The sequence below is a fragment of the Diuraphis noxia genome, unplaced genomic scaffold, assembly GCF_037042655.1.
Source record: "Diuraphis noxia isolate RWA-SAM2 unplaced genomic scaffold, SU_Dnox_SAM2 contig0002, whole genome shotgun sequence".
In the NCBI taxonomy this organism is placed as follows: domain Eukaryota; kingdom Metazoa; phylum Arthropoda; class Insecta; order Hemiptera; family Aphididae; genus Diuraphis; species Diuraphis noxia.
Window position 1 is genome coordinate 55483328 of NW_028301712.1, and position 19201 is coordinate 55502528.

At 26.5% G+C, this 19201-nt stretch overlaps 2 protein-coding genes across 2 annotated transcripts; both read right to left on the minus strand.

The window, feature by feature from the left end:
* Positions 1-1993: 1993 nt before the first annotated feature.
* On the minus strand, positions 1994-3334 carry Datp (purine phosphoribosyltransferase family protein Apf). Its single transcript, XM_015517879.2, has 3 exons — positions 2982-3334; positions 2800-2915; positions 1994-2337 (listed from the first exon to the last, which is right to left on the minus strand). The coding sequence occupies exons 1-3, from the start codon at positions 3100-3102 to the stop codon at positions 2128-2130; spliced, it is 447 nt and encodes a 148-aa protein (XP_015373365.1). The 5' UTR covers positions 3103-3334; the 3' UTR covers positions 1994-2127.
* Positions 3335-5452: 2118 nt separating this feature from the next.
* Spag1 (Spag1 axonemal dynein assembly factor) lies at positions 5453-18112 on the minus strand. Its single transcript, XM_015517873.2, has 12 exons — positions 17687-18112; positions 15726-15891; positions 13439-13576; positions 13096-13351; positions 12036-12191; positions 10257-10384; positions 10068-10183; positions 9620-9992; positions 9480-9536; positions 9213-9405; positions 6209-6379; positions 5453-5706 (listed from the first exon to the last, which is right to left on the minus strand). The coding sequence occupies exons 1-12, from the start codon at positions 17827-17829 to the stop codon at positions 5639-5641; spliced, it is 1965 nt and encodes a 654-aa protein (XP_015373359.1). The 5' UTR covers positions 17830-18112; the 3' UTR covers positions 5453-5638.
* Between the last annotated feature and the right edge of the window lie 1089 nt (positions 18113-19201).

Here is a 19201-nt window from a genome sequence, read left to right on the forward strand (position 1 = left end):
AGTAAAAGACTATTTAATTTTATGTTTTATTTAATTCTCTGTTCATTATGTACAAGTATTATTATTTTCTGGAGTATTGCAATATTTGGTTATAAGATATAAAAAATATTTTTGATGGGATTTAACAATCTTATTTTTATTTTATCAATTAAATTATAATACAGTGAATGTTTTTAAATTATTTACAGTAAAGTTACAGATTTATTGTTTAAACTGCTGCATTTAGTTTTATAATTTAACTAAATTACTCTTAATTAGAGCCCGGATTTCTATGCAATTGCATATTTTCTTCCTTTTAATATTTTTGGATTGTTGTCAGTTATATCCACGAATCATCATAATTTGAAGCTAATGGAGAAATTTTTTTTTGCATATTTAAAGGTTATTGCATATTTTGGCAAAATTCAAAATTTATTGCATATTGAAGCAAAAATTTTAAAAAAAATTATAAAATAATATTTTGTCAAGTAGAAAAATTAAAACTAAATTTCATAGTCACTAAATAATAATGTCTATATATATTTATTTAAACCTTTATAAGATAAATAATTGATTACGACGTAAACTTAATCGCTCTTGCTGTGTCAGTCAGTTATCGACATACCACTTGTATTGATTGTAATCACTCAGTAATCGTTTTATCGTTATTATCGATGTTATATTATTATATTATGAGTCATAATAAACATGCTACTGGTTTAATATTGTATTTCTATGAAATTTATCATTTTATAGTTCAATAGATATTTTAATGTCTTTAATGCAGATTTTTTAGTAATTAAATGGTTTAAAAATACCTAATGGTGGAAAATAAAATAATTAAGAAATGTATGTCTCAATATATAAAATATATTATATATTTAGAATAAATTAATGAAGTTGTCTTTTTAATTAAAATTAATTAAATATCTAATTCATTTTAATGTATATTTATTATTTTTGTTAAAAACTAAGAACCAAAATGTATTTTTAAATCAATGTAATTATTTTTTTAAATTATTGGCAGGCCTAGATTCTATTCTAAATAGTAATATATCAAAATATTTAAACAGTTGAATCTTCTATTTTCATAATAGTCACAAAACAGTTATTATATTATGTATATGAGTTTTTTTTTATAATTGACATTAAAACATTATCGGGAAGCTATTAAAGTGCTAAACACTAGATATGACGACTTCAGTATTATTTTTACTTTATTGCATTTACCTAACAAATATTTCACTCTAAAACAGCGGTTCCCAAACTTTTTTCCGTAGTACTTTATTTTAGACCAAATATAGTCGCGGAGTCCTACTGTCAATACCATGAAAAACAGGACAAAAAAAATATTCATTAATAAAATTTTTTTGAAAGAGTTCTATATGTTTTAAATAACTCAATATGAGAGACCACTGTGCCCTTAGAAAGTGCTTGTGATGCCTTTTGTACACCGTTTGGGAATCGCTGCTCTAAATAAAAACCAACATGACATTGGAATTAAACTTAAAATGTTAAACCTTTTGATATTCTTGTACATACACTTGAGATGATATACTTTTAGAAATATAATATATATTAAGTGACTTACGGGCATTTTTAATTTTGCACTATTATATTTCAATTTATTGAGAAGTGTCGTCATGGGAATGATTATACAAAATTATTTTTATTTAAGATAAATTTATTGTAAGGTTAAAGCCCATTCCTTACACAATTCACACCTAGTTGCGCCAAAATACTTAGTACATACTTCAGACCTAGTATATAAGTAATATGTGATATATTTTGTCATTTGGAATAATACACATACCTAGACCTAGTGTGCCCTAATAAGAGTTTGTGTACATATATCATTCCTATGTTTAAATAATATAAATTTATAAGCCTAACCTATTAATTATAGAAGTAATAAATTGTGTTTTATGCATACTACACATTACATGAATAATATTTTTCCATTCTAGACGTGTAAAAATGTATGTGTAATATAGCTAATCAGAATACATAGGCATTTTAAAAACAATACATTTATATATTACTTCATATCAATTAATATAATTAATTAAATAATGACTAGTAGATGATATTTGATAATTAATTTTGATGCAATACATTTCATTTATAACAAAAAATACTTATATTAATCTATTTGACAAAAGTTTTAGTTAAATAATTTTCACAGTCATCAAATAATTCTTGCATCTCAGGATACGCAGCCACTTTTTTAGCTTCCATAAGAGGCAACCATTTGTAATCTTGATGTTCATCAGACAACAATACTGGTGTGTCAGGATTGATTAAACGAGCTAACCAATAAGTGACTTGTTTGGAAAATGGTTTATCTTTTGGATCATACTGTGAAAAAAAAACTCATATTTATAGTATTCTTTAATCGAGTGCAGAAATAAGAATCAAAATATCAGGAAATAAATAAATATCAAATAGTGCAACAATTAAGACATGAGTTTGTGTCAGAGACCTACAAATTAAACTGATGTAAACATAGGTAGACAGTCAAGGACTAGACAAAATAGACAAAAATTAAAAATGGTAGACTTGGGGAGCAAAATCAAATCTGATGGTGAAATAATTCATAAATAAAACAATGCATGGGATTAGAAAAAGCAGCTTTTTCCAAAAAAAAAAAAATATATAAATTTAGAGCTAAAAGAAGAGCCTTAAGAATTTAAGTTGTGTAATTTTATTAATTTTATTAACAAGATTAAAAATGTATAATTGAGACAAGTAGCAACTATAATTATTGACCAAAGAATACAGAAAAAAATGTTACAAGCCACAAATCAAGTAAATCAATACCTTTAACACTTTTTCAAAATTATGATCAATACTAAGATATTTCACTTTAATACCGGCTTCTTCTTCAGTTTCTCTAATAGCTGCATCCATATTGGATTCATTTTCTTCTAAGTGTCCTAAAATTAAAATAAGTCAATATATTAAACAATTCAATGAATTATGTTTAGTTTCTGAACTTATACCTTTTGGGGGAGTCCAATGATGATTTGCATACGAAGCTTGCATAAGTAAGTACTCAATTATTTCATCACAGTTTTTTCTATAAACTACAAATCCAGCAGCTTTTCTTACAGTCTTAGACATTATTAACTTTTAAGTTTTATCAAATACTTAAATTCTTATAAAATAATTAAAAATATGAATTAGTGTAATGGATTGACACACTAACAAGATTGTTATTTATAATATTATGACGGTAGAATGTTAATATGAACTCCTAATTATTTTTTTGTAACTAATTATAAATTGAAATATTATTAAATATAATATAAACTTATTAATTACCTAATATTTTACTTATTTGCACGTCCGTGCCTATTATAGGTATTAAAATAAGAAGTAATTAATTAAAAAAAAAATTATAAAAAGATAACGTTAATCCATTGATTATCATCAAACTGTGGTATCAGCACTGAATATAAAATGTATTATCATAATGACACTATCCCAAAGTGAATCCACCTTGCACTATCCTATTTATTCCATAACTGTGATTTATTATTCTAGGCAACTATTTTTTTTATAGGCATTCTAGACTAGTCTTTATGGGTCATAACACAGTACTAGAAAACTAAGACCTTATTGTCTTATTCTGTGCTAAGACTAATAACACCACAGAATATAATATGATGTATATATATTTATTTTTATAATATATATATCATATGTTCTGTGCACGAATTAAGATATCTTAATTCGTGGTTCTGTGCTAAGACCGCGGTCTGTGGGTCATAATGTCATAACCTCATGTCTACGAACTGTAAACATCCGTTAACTTGGGGATAATAGCGACTTAGGTCTATGCAGGACTAAGATAATATTTATTATTTATGTTCCAATATATAAATCACATTAATATGTCTAACTGTTTAAGAATGTACTCAAGATAGTATATAAGGACCTAAAGCTTAGACAGTTAGACCACAGAATAATTCTGTGGTTAGACCACGATGTAGATTAGCACATTATCTAAGACATAACACAAGGGTCTATAAATAAAATGCAACCTAATTTACATTTAGTCTTTTATATGTTTTATTATGTCTCACTGTTATACTATCATAATATTGGCTATTGCAAGAGTCGGAGTGGAGCTATAGAAGTATTGGCAGCCTCTATGGCTCTATCCTCCTAAGTTAATGACAGGTTTTATAACTTTTTATAAACTGTGATTAGAGTAAAATTTAGTTTTTAAGTACCCAAGGGCAGAAAAAAAATAATACATATTTTGTATTATAATTTTATTACATGATCATAAAAGTTATTTAAATTTTGATACATAATCTATAATTAATATTAATTATACTAAAACTACTCTATTAAAGCTTTTAGAAAACTGTTTAATTGTTCATTAGAAATAAAAGTATATTGGTATTTTATTGTAATAATGAAATGTGGAAAAATAATTTAAAATAAGGTACACAAGTGGGTACCATTTTGCGACACAGTAGTATTTTTTATAGGTGGAAAAATCTGTGAGGTATCTTCTATACAATTTTCTAATGTGAGCCAGGAAAAGAATTTTTAACTGTAAAAATGCAATTAATTTGCCATTTTTTGGAATTTTGACTAAGTTCTTAACTTCAAAAAAAATTTGAAGAGGACTGTAAACTCAAATTTTTTAGTTACATTATTAACAGCCTTTGTGAAACCTTAAATAAATTTTTTTCTGCACCAAATGGTCCTAACAGACATCAGGTACATAGAAAACGAATAATAAATAATTAACTAATTATTTAGAATTAATTTTTAATTTCTACTTATTATATACTAATACGTGAATCATTGTTTTTTCACTAAAAATATTACTAATTATTTATCATTCAAGACTTGGTTAGTGATAAATTAAATTTTTTTCTACACTTTAATCATTGCTCTACCTAACTAATATTATAATAAAAAAATACAAATCTAATTTCTACACATACAAAAAAAAAGCTCTCTGTGATGAAGAATAAATTAAGTACTGATTACTCATCAATCATAATTAATCAAGGCATGACAATGATTTACAATAATTGATTGGGATTAATCATAATATAAATAACATGAATTTGGTAGATTAGATTTATGATGTTAATTTTAAATCAGTTGCTACTTATCAAGTTTGGAATTAATCACCCTTTTACACAATCAAGAATATTTTATTGTTCTATAATTTATAATTCTAACTGTAAATAGTAACATAAGCTAGTGTTCAGAAGAGGCAAGAACCAGAAAGACAATATTTTACACATATAATGTATTAATTGTGATTTCTCAATAAGTCCAAATACATAATGTTATCAATTAACTGGTATAGCAATAATATTATTTAATTATTATTATTACATAAAATTGCACACATTAATAACATTTAATAGGATATAATATATTTTATTTTATTTTAAATTCTTAAAATGATTTGATAGGAATATTAATCAGACTTGTATAGTTTTTATTTGAAATTACATTTTGTTTTATTAATCATTTAAACATTTTTTTTTTTTTAATTCCTTGACAACAAAAACGCATTGACTGCAATAAAACATTCTTCGTGTTACAAATAAAAAGTAAATGGATACATTTTCATTTTATGATTTACTCAATTACAGTAACATATCATTGATACAAGTTATTATCATAATAATGATGAAAACAAATTATTGTTTGTGTAGCGATGAACTCGTTCTAGAAGTGGTTGGAAACCTGAAATATAAAAAATATAATATTTTATTTAAGAAACTTTTTTTTTTTTTTTTAAGAAAAATTTACTATCTATATACAATTTATATAATAAGTAAATATGATGAAATATATTACAGGACATGAAAATCTTGAGGGAAGGGAGTGTCCAGTGACATTACTTCCAATTATAAGAAACTTAAACATACATGCAATGATTATTATAATTAACTTAAATCTATAAATAACAAGAATTAATAATCAATCATACAAGTATTATAACATATGATGACTTAAAGTTATAATATTTTATGAATATACTATAATTTTCATTAGAATAACAGAATAACGACTGTATCAACAAAAAGTAAGTCAGAACTATTTTCAAGAAATTTAAAATTAGTTTTTATTAACAAAAATTATACTTTTGATGAAATTTGACATAAAAAGTAATATAAGTTGATAATAATTAAGAGATGAAATGTATGAAATCTACTAAAATAATTGGTAAATATATATATCTTACCTTCTTTAACTTTGTTGTCTAACATCTTTACAATAAGATTAAATCGATTAACTTTGGTCATGGCTGTTAAGTATTCTACAATAAGATCTAATTCACTATTGGGATCAAATTTTTGGTTCAGGGTTTCCAAAAATTTAGACATGATTTCTTCATCCAAATTTGTACTTATAACTAAATAAAATATAGCCATTAGTTATTAATCATTTCAAGATAAACAAGTATAAGTAAATAGTAATACATATAAATTTCAAAGAGACATTTGTGCATTTAAATACTTAAAATAGTAATAGTTAGATGCAATAATAATTTACTATTATGTTTCTTTAAATTAAATTTAAAAACCAATTGTTTTCATATTTCCACAATTATTAATCTAAGTTGGTGATCAATGCATTATTTATGGTCTATATGTCAATCACTGAGAACTAAGTAATAGTAGACAAAAATGTGTGTTTATATGTTATATAAATAGTGTTTTTCATCAATTGGAAAAAAATGTATGAAAACATGTCAACATTATAAAATACTCTATTTTAGATTAATTATAATAAGTAGGAATAAATTAAGGTAAGAATATTTTCTTAGTATGCTAGCACATTTCTAAAAATATGTTCCATGAAATCAGTACTTAAAAAAATGAGTATATGGGTATAAGAAAATAGAAATATATATTACAAATCAAAAATAATTAAGATTTCTTGGTATACTAAAAATATAATATAAAATATTTAGTAATCTTAGAAGCTAGAACTGCACATCTTTAGTGTTCAGGTCAAATGGTCACTACACCCACTAGGAAGCTTTTATTTATATTTTAATTAGAAGCAAGTTATATAATAATACCAATAAAATCATTTTTAAAGTCCTAAATTAATCTTATGTTTAAATTGTATATTAGAACAATTCACAGGAATTTTAAAAGTAACATAGTATGGACTTGTTGACGTAAAATATGATGTTTAATTGTTTTATAATTTATAAATATGTCATATATATTGACAATATATGCGGGTATGGCATCCTCTTAACAGTTTTTAGTTTTTATGGCATTATATTGCATCTTATTACGTATTTATAATTGATTGCAAGAAGTTGATACATTTAACAGTTATGTAAAAAGTTGTAACATTTATTTTAGTCTATCACATCCTAACACATATATATTCATGATCTACAAAAATTACTTACGAGGTGTGGCAAATAAATAACGAGAATTTTTAATTTTATAACATTTATTTAATATTTACAATGATTAATACACCCATGCCTTCACAGTACTCTCCTACGAGTCTAACACACTTGGTCCAGCGTTCTTCCCATTTCTGGAAGCACTCCTGGAAGTCTCCAGAAGTTAAACTCTTCAAAACCGTTGTTACGGCACATTGAATGTCCTCCAAATCCTCATAGCGATGTCCTTTCATTGGTTCCTTTAACTTTGGAAATAGCCAGAAGTCCAGTGAAGCCAGATCAGGGCTGTACCGTTGGTGGGGGAGCGTTGTTATGTTCCTACTGGTCAAAAACTGTTGAACTTTTAATGATGAGTGTGCAAACGCATTGTCATGGTGAAGGACCCAACCATTTTTGGCTAATTCCGGCCTCACACGAGACATTCTATGACACAATCGCTTAAGAACTTCAATATAAAATACTCCTGTCACTGTTTGACCTTGTGGAACAAATTCTTTGTGCACAACACCCCTAATATCGAAGAAACAGATCAGCATGGTTTTGATTTGACGTTGCATCGTCTTGCGCTGATTCTCGACTTGATGCAAAACGTGATGCCCATTCGTACACACGTGGTTTTGATAAGCAGTCATTACCAAACACACGCTGTAATTTACGAAAAATTTTGGCCGTTTTTTCACCAGATTTCACCAAAAACTTGGTGACGATTCGTTGCTCGTTTTTCACGTCACACATTTTTGTACGTCACGACACTACACTACTAACTTTAAAAAATCGGAGAGCACAAAATATAACACCGATCACTATCAAATTTGGCAGACTTGTGTATTACCTCGTGAACTTAAGGTCAACAAATTTTCAAGGTATTAGTGTTACCACTATAGGAGATAGAAACAAATTCTCGTTATTTAATTGCCACACCTCGTAGTTATCAAGGCAGCACATAGAAATATTTCTCAGGGAAAGGAAAAGGCAAAACAAATTTTTAAATAATAAGTTAATTTTAAAGGTCTGCTCAAACCAAAGCGGTAGCGAAAATTAATGTCCATATGTTTTAATACGAACGCACTCACTATAGCGAAATTAATACTGCAGATAAAATGTTACCGCAAGATTGAGTGTGATATTTTTATTTTTCGCTTACCGCTACGATAATCAGTTGTAAATCTCCAAATATGAGTTATCTACATTTTATTATTAATATATTAATATCTATAGAAAGCTTATCATTACATTGTATGATATATTTTGACTTTATATTAAAACACATATCTACGAGTATTCATTGTAATTGTACACCTTGCAGTTGAATCTTTAAAAAACTATAGCAATTTGTTGTTTTGTACTTTAAAATATTAATATTAATAAATAAAAATATAATAATTACTAAAGTACATGTACGCACATGGATGTCACAATGTCGACTAGTAATTTTCGGCGAAATATTTCGCTCTCCGGTTAGGTTAGATCAGCGGTATTTAAAAAGCGATAAATACCGCTGAAGTTACCACCACCGCTACCGCTTCGGTTTGAGCAGGCCTTAAATTTGGGATATAAACAATTTGAAGTTTGTGATATTTTATATTTTATATGTTATCCTTATTACTTATTGTTTTTATTGTAAACAGATTGAATATATTTAAATTAAAAAAAGTTTGTAAAATGTGTATTTTCCAAATAGTAGGAGAGGGAAAGGCCTCTTTGAACCCCTTACGAGAGGGGAGCTTTGTAATATGCTATGATTTGCATACATGTCATATTTATTTAGGTTAACCCAAAATCATGATTCTAAGATAAAAATCATTGTTGTACTTACCCCTAGGTAAATCTTTTGGTTTAATACTCCGCAACAGTTTATGATATAATTCATAATTATTTTTTTGACTGGCTATTTTCCAAGTTAGTAAAAAATCTTTAACATTAGATACTGGTTTCATACTTATTTCATCATTGTCACAATTTTCACAGGTAGATTTATCAATTCCATTAGTAACATTACCATTCATTTTCTGAAATTCACAGAATAATATTATAACAATTATGAACATTATTATAAACTTAAGACAAAATACTAAATTCTAACCGTTGAATTATAATGACCATTCATTTTAGTTGAGTTTATTTCATTATCGCAAATTTTCTGAAATGTACAAAAATATGAATAAAATTATTACAATAAAGTGAATAAAATCATGACACAAAGTCTAAAAAGCAAATAAGAACCGTTGAATTATGATGACCATTTATTTTACTAGAATTGATTTCAGTAATACTCAATCTTTTAGGTTTTTTTATTTCAGTAGCTAAAGACGTGGACAACAATACAGGCACAATATCAGGTGTTAAAAATTGCCAACGTTTTTTTGGTCCTTCATTTTTAAACATTTTGTGACGACCCCATTTCTTCTTTCGCTGCTGCCACTCATGCCAAGGACACAATTGACAAACGCATTCTGTTAAACAACCAAAAGAATCGGCTTCATACACATACTCAACATTGTCTTTGCTTAACTCTGCAAGTTCCAAATAAGATACGTGGAATGGGTCTTCTATGTCCCATACAGTTTCATCATAGTGCCTAGTTATTTCACGAACCCTAGAAAAAGACCAAATTATGCAATAATAAAAATGATTTAATATATTTTGTAATTAATTTTAATATAAATATTACCTAATTAATTTTTTTGGATGCATATTTGTAATTATATTTTTTAATTCTTTTACAAAGCTGAGGGCATTTGCGTTGTTACAATCATACTTTAATGTTGATTCAAATGATCTTAATGCCTGTCATAATAAAATACAATACCAAATATCTATTACTAATGAACAATTTAATAAGATATTTCATAATACTTACTAAGCAATACATGGATATAGCTTTAAAACATGACCCTCTCCGAAAATGTGCCTTTACATTTCTTGGGTCACTTTCAATCACTTCTCTTAAATCATCCAATGCTTCACTATATTTTTTCAGTTTTATGACTAAAATTAAAAATAAGAATTAATAATAAAAATATTGAAAACAATATTTCATAATGATTAAATGAAAATAAATAATAATCAAAATAAATATTCAAAGGGTAAAACTTTAATGATATTTACTCTAATATACTGAACTAGAAGTATCACTCGGTTTAATCTACACTTATAATATTTAATACTGTAGTACAGGGATGTCCAACTTTAAAAGACCAGGGATTGACCTCTGAGTTTTTTAATTATGCAAGTAATGCCTTAAATAATATTAATGTATAACATATTTTTTTTATTTTTTTTTTTGGGGGGAGTGGGCATGGAATAGTTGATTTTGGTATATTGACTATAAAATAATAATATAGTCAATATATCAATAGTGCCCCATATATAAACACATATAAGCCAATTGTGTTTACCTTGAGATATGAAAAATATGTTTTTGTCCAATTCAATTTTTATCAACATTCATCATAATATTTTACACAAAAATATTTGTAATATGCATATTAAAATGTTAATAGCTTATTTGGAGCCAATATAGAACAGTATTGGGACTTTTTAAAACGTCACTTTAATACACAAATATGAATTTGAGTGATTACTATACAGTATACACTATACACACAATTTTTGCAAGTTATTTATCAGCCTAAATGGTTTAGTATACAACATTTTATAATTATTATGGGGAACACAATGATAATAGTATTTGATACTTTTTTTTATTGGGGTTAATGCTTCAACAGCAAGAGTCACATTAGCCTGTGGAACTGTGGGGAAGGAATTGTTTGTTGGAACTCGTGGATGTTTTTGGCAGAACTTTGAATCGACACCCAAAGGTTTCCACCATGCCTAGGTAGGTAGCGGCAGCCTCTCTTATTATTATATATATAATACCCAAGTGTTTATTAATTATGTTGTTTTTATTTGATTAAAAAAATGTAACTTAAGTTGTACTGAATAATATAATAAATATTAATTTTACATATTTTTAATTTCAATGACTAATGGCTATTATCTAGCACAATAGGTAAAATAACCTTAACAAAATCAAGCATATTTGGTCCATGAAGCCAGAAATAACAAAATACAATTCAAAAGGTAATTTTAAGCACAATTGATAAACTCAAATTTTTTCAACCAATAAAAAACTGGGTAAGTTGCTGTTTTATACAGTAAGTATGAGTATACCTCAGAAAATGGGTACTGATATACCGCTTTGCAGTACATGTCAAGTCGGTCACCGCAATAGATGTGTAAAATTCAATGATATAAAATCATCATATACGAAAAACAATCATAACAAAATAACTAAAATTGTTATTTTTTTGTTTAAATATCTAATTTTATTAAATAAAAAACATGTAATTTTTTAGATATTTTGATTATAGTAAGAACTAACTACTTATGAAAATTATTCTTTCAGTTTTTCAATCATTAGCTATAAAAATTGAATATTTTATAAATTTGTGTCACTCTTTACTCATTTAATCAAGTTATAACTTAAAATTATTTAAAAGTATAAAACTCATAAATTAATTAACCAGTATAGTTAATACTTAATAATTATAAAAGTTATACTTCTAATGCAAAACAAAAAAAATACCTTAATGTATATATTGTTAGAAAATAAAAATTTTAAATATTAAATACTTACATGACATAGCACGATTGTTTCTAGCTTCTGGTGTTGAAAGAATACTAATACTAGTGTTATAATGACAAATTGCCTCTTCGAAATCATTTGATTTAAAACATTCGTTTCCCAGTTCCTTTTCTCGCATAGCCAAATCTTGAGGTTTAAAAGTACTACCTAAAACAATTTGAATGGTTATTTTTACAAAATATATTAAATTTTTAAGAAATCTGAATGATTGCCAGACGTTTTAAATTATTTAAGTATCATGCTTTAATTTAAATAAAAGTAAAATTAAAAATCACTAGTCCCATTACTTGATTGCAAACACAAGTGTATAGAAAACAATATACTGTAGGGTCTCAATAATCCGAACACAGATTAATCCGAAAGGGCTTGAGAATTATATTATCGTCATAATATGTACATATGTATGTATTTAATAAATAATATTGTCCGGTAATAAAATTTTTCGATTATGTGGGATAACAATCCTTAATAGGAACCAGTGTACAAAAAAAAAAAAAAAAAAATCAATATTCTAAATAGTAAAGTTCATAATTATATTAATACTTTTATATATTCATTGAATTTTGAAATTATAAGTTTTTACACGATTAATACGAATAAAAATAAAATTTTATAGTTTAAATTACAGTAAAATTTATGTTTGTTTTTAAGCCATAGGTAATTTGAACAAATCGCTAATCCGAATGACCACTTTCCCCAATCTCATTTGGATTATTGAGATCCTACTGTATATATTATTTATTTTTTTGTTCTGTAATATAATTTGAAAAAATACAATTCATTGGCAAGATTAATGAATGAGTAGTGACCCTGAATAATATGTCTTTTATTTTAACAATTAAATTAAGCCAACATATCAAAATACAAATACAAATAATATGATATATAAAACAATTATCAATAAAGATTGCTTAGTTTTTTATAAAAAAAAAGTTATTAACATAAAAACTTTTAAATACAAATATCCAACTAAGTTTTTAGTAGTTTAATATACATTTTGTCCAGTGACCATCAAAAACATGTTGGTAAATGTATAGGTGATCACACTTACATTTAGACATATTGTCCATATAACTTTTCATAGATTTAGCTCTATCATGAAAACTTGCTGTATCATTCAATCCAACTGACAAACTATTTGAATTCATACTTTTTTTCTTATGCGCTTGTAACTTGTCAACCTTTTCTTTGATATCCAACTTCATCATCTCAACTTCAGGATCATATTTATCCCATTTAGAATATGAAGCTTCCAATGATTTGGTTTGCACACCAGATGTTTTGTGCATTGATAATTCCTGTTCAGGCTAAAATTATACAGTACATTTTTTAATATTTAAAGTAGAAGTTAGAAGAATCAATTTTCCTCAGTTGAATTTAACTTTAAATAATACCTTTTCACTATTAAACATTGACGTCAAATTAATGGATTTTCGAACTGGTGGTTCACTGTGACCATTCATGAGACTTTTTGAGTATTGCCTTACAGATGGTACATCTATTTCTTGTTGATTTGATTTTTTTATCCAATTCTAAATAAAGAAATATTTAGATCAATTTGAAAGTAAAATATTATGTTAAATAGTTAAAATTTAGTGAACTAGAATAAGTTAATGACATTGTACACTAGACTTAAATGAAAATTACCAATATTTTCATAAAGAAAAATTTGATACTTATTATTACCTTATAAAAAAACCCAATATACAGATCAGTATGTTTTACTAGTAGATAGAAAAACTTCTAGAATGCTCCATTTAGAACTAATACAAATCAATACACTCAAATACTATCCTTAAGAGGACATTATACAACCCTTTGTTTTCCCCGTCTTACAAGTGCATAACATTGCAAATTTACGGTCAGTAGATCATGTTTAGCTTCGTTAGCTTAAAAATTAGAGTGAATCGACCTATTATGAAACTTGATGTTAAGAACATTATCTGTGTTTGTATGTTGGTTTTTTATGGTAGTTCAATTTTGTAGCTAGTTATGCATATATAAAAAGTGTAAATTAATAATGCTCATAATTTACTTAAAAACTAAGTTATCGTAAAAAACCCACATACAAACACAGATAATGTTCTTTCCATTAAGTTTCATAATAGGCCAATTTATACTAATTTTTAAATTAACGGAAATAAACGTGATCTGCAAAGAGTAAATTTGTTATGTTTTACACTTGTAAGACAGAGACAAAATTTGGGTTTTACTCAAAGTATCAGGTGTTATTACATAGTAAATAGACATTTATTTTTATTTTATTTTTCTGATATAAGGATAGTGAATGAATGACCCTGCTGGATTCATACATATCGTGGTTAGGTCACAATAACCAAAATATATAATAAAAATGTTAATATTATACCTAAACTAGTATAGATAGATCGGGTAGTTCATAATTATGTATGAGTTGCCATTAGGTAATGGTTCATTAATTTCACAAAAATATACCATATAATTATATTAATTTATACATACATACCTAATACATTGTTATAATTATGAAAATTAAGTTTACAGTAAAAAACCTATACTTAATATAATACAAATTACAGATTTAAAATCATACAATCATGAACAACTGAATGAGTATACAAATGTTGGAATTCAACTTGATACTTGATCACTTATAAATCATGATAGCACATACAATCTCAGCGTGTAGTCTACCTCGGGACTAGATAATTTATGTAGAAAAGTTATTGAGTTGTTTGAAGAGTGTTGAACTACTTGTACATATTTTATTACTTACCCATAGGAAAGCAACCAATACTAAACCCTTTTCGTTTATAAAAAAATATTTATCTTTTTGATTTTTTTTGGGGGGAAGGAGACTAGCCCAATCAGGAATATAAATGAGGTAAAGTTTTCAGAAAAAATGTATCACATAATTTTGAAATTACTGTATAGTACCTAATGGCTTTTTTATTATATGTAGCTAATTAAAGATAAGAAATAATACAATAATTATTAGTACTACTTAGAGAATTGTTTTCTTCAAGATAGGTAGTGATGGTAAAAAAATGTCTAAAAGTAACTTAATATTTCATTTTACCCATGCATTGGAGATACAGCATTGCCCAATTATAACTACTAGAGTATTTAATAAAAGATCATTCATTATAAGTAATTGTTAAAATAATTAATTAAAAATATTCTAGACATTTTATCTGTTCTAAAAATATATATGCATTTTGGGATACAAGACTTTTGGATATTCTAACTAAATAGCCTTGTCGGAATAAATAATAACATGTCAAAAAGTTACTGTTATTTAGAAATATTTATTATGTGCTTTATATTGTTAAAAGAATAATAACACAATTTTTGTCTTAGTATGTAAATATTACCATTGAATAGACAGTATTAAAATACATAGAATATTAAACTCATTAAGTAAAGTCTTAAGAGTAATAATTTTTCATTTAAGAAAATTGCTGATTAGGTACTTATATTATTCATTTCAATAGAAAAGATATTTTTAAGAAAATATAATATATACCAAATTATTTTATATTGTTTTGCTAATACCTTGATGATAATCTTCTTCAGTTTATTTTCTTCAATAATTATTTTATAACCCTTTTACCATTTTAAATTTATAAAAATAAGTTTAATTTAAAAGTTTTTTTTGCTCAACAATTTGTACCTATCTATTTATTTAGATTATATACTTACAGCTATATCATTAAGTTCATCACTATAATCTTCATTTGCTGGTAGTTCAGAAGACTTTTGTGCAAAGCAGAGCTTTCTATTCAATATTGAAGCATCAGGTTTAATTTCGCGTAGACGAGTTTCAGTTGCAGTTAACAGATCGGGATAAAGCCCTTCTTCTCCAGATCTGAAATAATACATATTTTTTATTGAGTTTACTAATTTAATTTAACTCATTGTAACTTATTTATATTATATCGATATATGTATACAATATCAGGGTTTAATTTAAACATTTTAGGATATTATGTATTCTTCAAATACCTAAATTATTTGAAACAGAATAAATTTAAGATGTATCTATAAACATAACTTGGAAATATTAGTCACTGTCTTATATGTATTATAAAATACAAATAGACAATATTAAAAACCAGAGATGATAAACTATTAATCACTACATACAAAATAATACTGAGAGGAAAAAATAAGCCAATGTTAATTAAAAAATTAAAGAATCGATAAACAATAAATAATAGGATGTACTTATACTCTGTCTAGCAGGAGAACGCATTGTGAGCTGACCATCGGTTATGGGGAAAACGGTTTTTGATAGTAAGATAACATGGAGAAATGTGCATTCTTTTGCTGGACAAGTTTTGACTTTGTAATAATATAATAATTCAAACTATTTATGTTTGATGAATCGAAGTATTTATGATTTGAATATTTTAATTTTATTTTTTAGCAGAACTCCAAAGTTTTATGCCACAAGTCCAGATAAGTTTTAAAAGGAGATTGTAGACAAGACATTTTTGTTTTTAAGTTGAGCTTGGATGACTTATTAAGGATAATTTTAAGTACAGAAAATCTATGATTGAGGGTAGTTTTGTTTTTTGTAAGAGTTTAGACAAGTTTAGTTTTTTTTCAAGTGATAACCCTAGGTATTTGAAAGTTAAAACTAAATTTAAATTATAAAACAATATAATTTATACAACTTTGACAACTTTAAATCTTAGAACTGCATTTCTATAGGTAGGTACAAATTACTTACAAGAATTAATGAAACTACTCTAAAAGTAGGAACATTTTCTGTACTCTTAATATACACAATATGTTAATTTAAAGCTGAGTTATGATAATTTTCAAATATTATTTCATACTTTAGAAAATCATAATTTGCTTGAAAATTCAAATATTGTAATTATCCAAAGATAAGATCAACACAAATAATGTTTTTAATCTTTTAAGTTTGATAATACTATTGGTTCAAATTAATGTTTTAGCTTAAAACACAAAATTGGAAATGATAAATGAAAATTTCTCGGAAAATGTTGATACTTATGTTTTGTGTTAGTAGGTAAAACAGAGATAATAACTAGTTTTTATTTTAGTATCTAGATAAGAAAATAACTTAGTTTTATAAATAATAATTTAAAAAATATGAAGAAAGTAACTACCAAACAACCTCAATAATTTTGGTTAAAAAATTCAAATGTTTGTAATAAGTAATGGTTTAGTAAGATATTTAAATATTTAATAGTTATTATGGCCGTGGGTAGGTAAATCAATAATAATGGGTTAAAGGTAGGTACATTTATATATTATCTGCTTATACACACGTCACACTTACATAAAATATAAATACAATACCTATTACCTAGATACCTATAAACTTAATATGAAAAATTGAAAGCTACCTAGTAATATCACATAAGAACACAATATTTTACAACAAAAGAATAAGCATATTGACGGTATGTTTTGATTCTATTACTCCAAATATCATGCTTTACAATTAATTTCTATAACAAAGAAAATTAGGAAATCAGAAAATCTAAACAAACTTTTTAGATTATTTCACACATTATATGGTTCAAGTTTTGATATAAAGTCACATAAAGATATCAATAACTAAACTTGTACCTACATACAAGATACAGTAATGGGGTGAATTAACCTAACAAAAATGTTGAACTCACTCCAATACTTTAATGATGCGTTTCAATATTTTCGGGTCCTCGCACGTTTTCACATAGTCGAAGTCGACGTCGGTTAAAGGGATGCCGTACTTTTCTAACAGCGACCGGTTCTGATTGACAGCCATTTGGTTCATCACGTTCATGTTTGCAGTCGGAAACTTACATTGCGCACGATCGAACGGTCATTGGTTAAAGACAAGTAACGAGATGTATCTAAAAACGAATATTGAAAACCGATGAATTACTAGAGGGAAATATTATGAGCGTTGATGAGTGGAAGCGATTTTTTAAAATATCATTAATTCATTGTCTATAAATATCACTAAACACTAAAATTATAAGAAAATAAAAATGTTATTTTTGGTTTTGGAAACAAATTTATAGAAAAACGTGAAACGAGAATCGACTGAAACGAGAGAAAGACTTCGAAAAACATATGATTATCAACAAGGAAAAAAATCGAATGATAAGAGGTGCGAATTTGGGGATAATAGAATAACGAACACGTAACGCCATCTCGATGACCCGAAGTTGAAAAACAGTACTAAAACTGAGTAAAATCCGGTTGCTAGTAGCAACTTGTTACCATGGTCTATGCAGTCGAGCTCACAAGCAGTGATGCAGAGCATTTAATTAAATTATACTTACTGGATCTATACTGTTCTATACTGTTCTATGGTATAGACTATAGATGAAACCAAGTATGTTCAATATGAACACTTTTTTTTCACTGGGTGGCACTAGTGTAGTAGTGTCACGTACTTGGTGTATTAAAATCATAGAGTAATTAATATTACTCTATGGTTAAAATACGCTTTGCAGTGATGTACAGTAAATACACCTTGTAAGTTGTAAGTAAAACTTAAAGTGTACACCTTGAGTCACGTCATAAGTATCACACGGATATTGGCTATATCTTTCTAGTTTCTTACAATATAGACTATACTGCTATCGCTGGTATGAGAGATGGTTAGTCCCTTAGATCATAACTATGGATGGAGCCACGGCGTATTATGTTTATGTCTACACCTCTACACAAAAAATTGTTGCCGATATCATCGACGAGTCTCTTGATTAGGTACTTAATCTGCGCATGCACGAGGTTATACGAGATTACGCGATGTTCATCATCTGGATTATTAATGATATTAATTATTAATATAATCTAAGCTTAGACCATATATTATGATCTAAGAATCGGAGATAATATCAAATATTATAATTTATAGCGTTATACTGCTTTTTATAGTTATTATTTATAATTATACTAATTATAACTTATTACGGCCTACCACTTATAAGTTACAATAGAAGATACCTTATTAAATTATTCAACCTTAAACAAATTGAATAAATAACTTCCATTTTTAGTTTTGACATTATGGCTAACTATAATGCACGTGGGGGACGAGGTGGCCGAATGGTCTAACGCGTCGGCTGTGGCTCAGCCGGCCGGGTTCGATTCTCGACTATCGCAGTATCGCCTATCGGGCGGCATTTTTCTCCGGGCAAGTC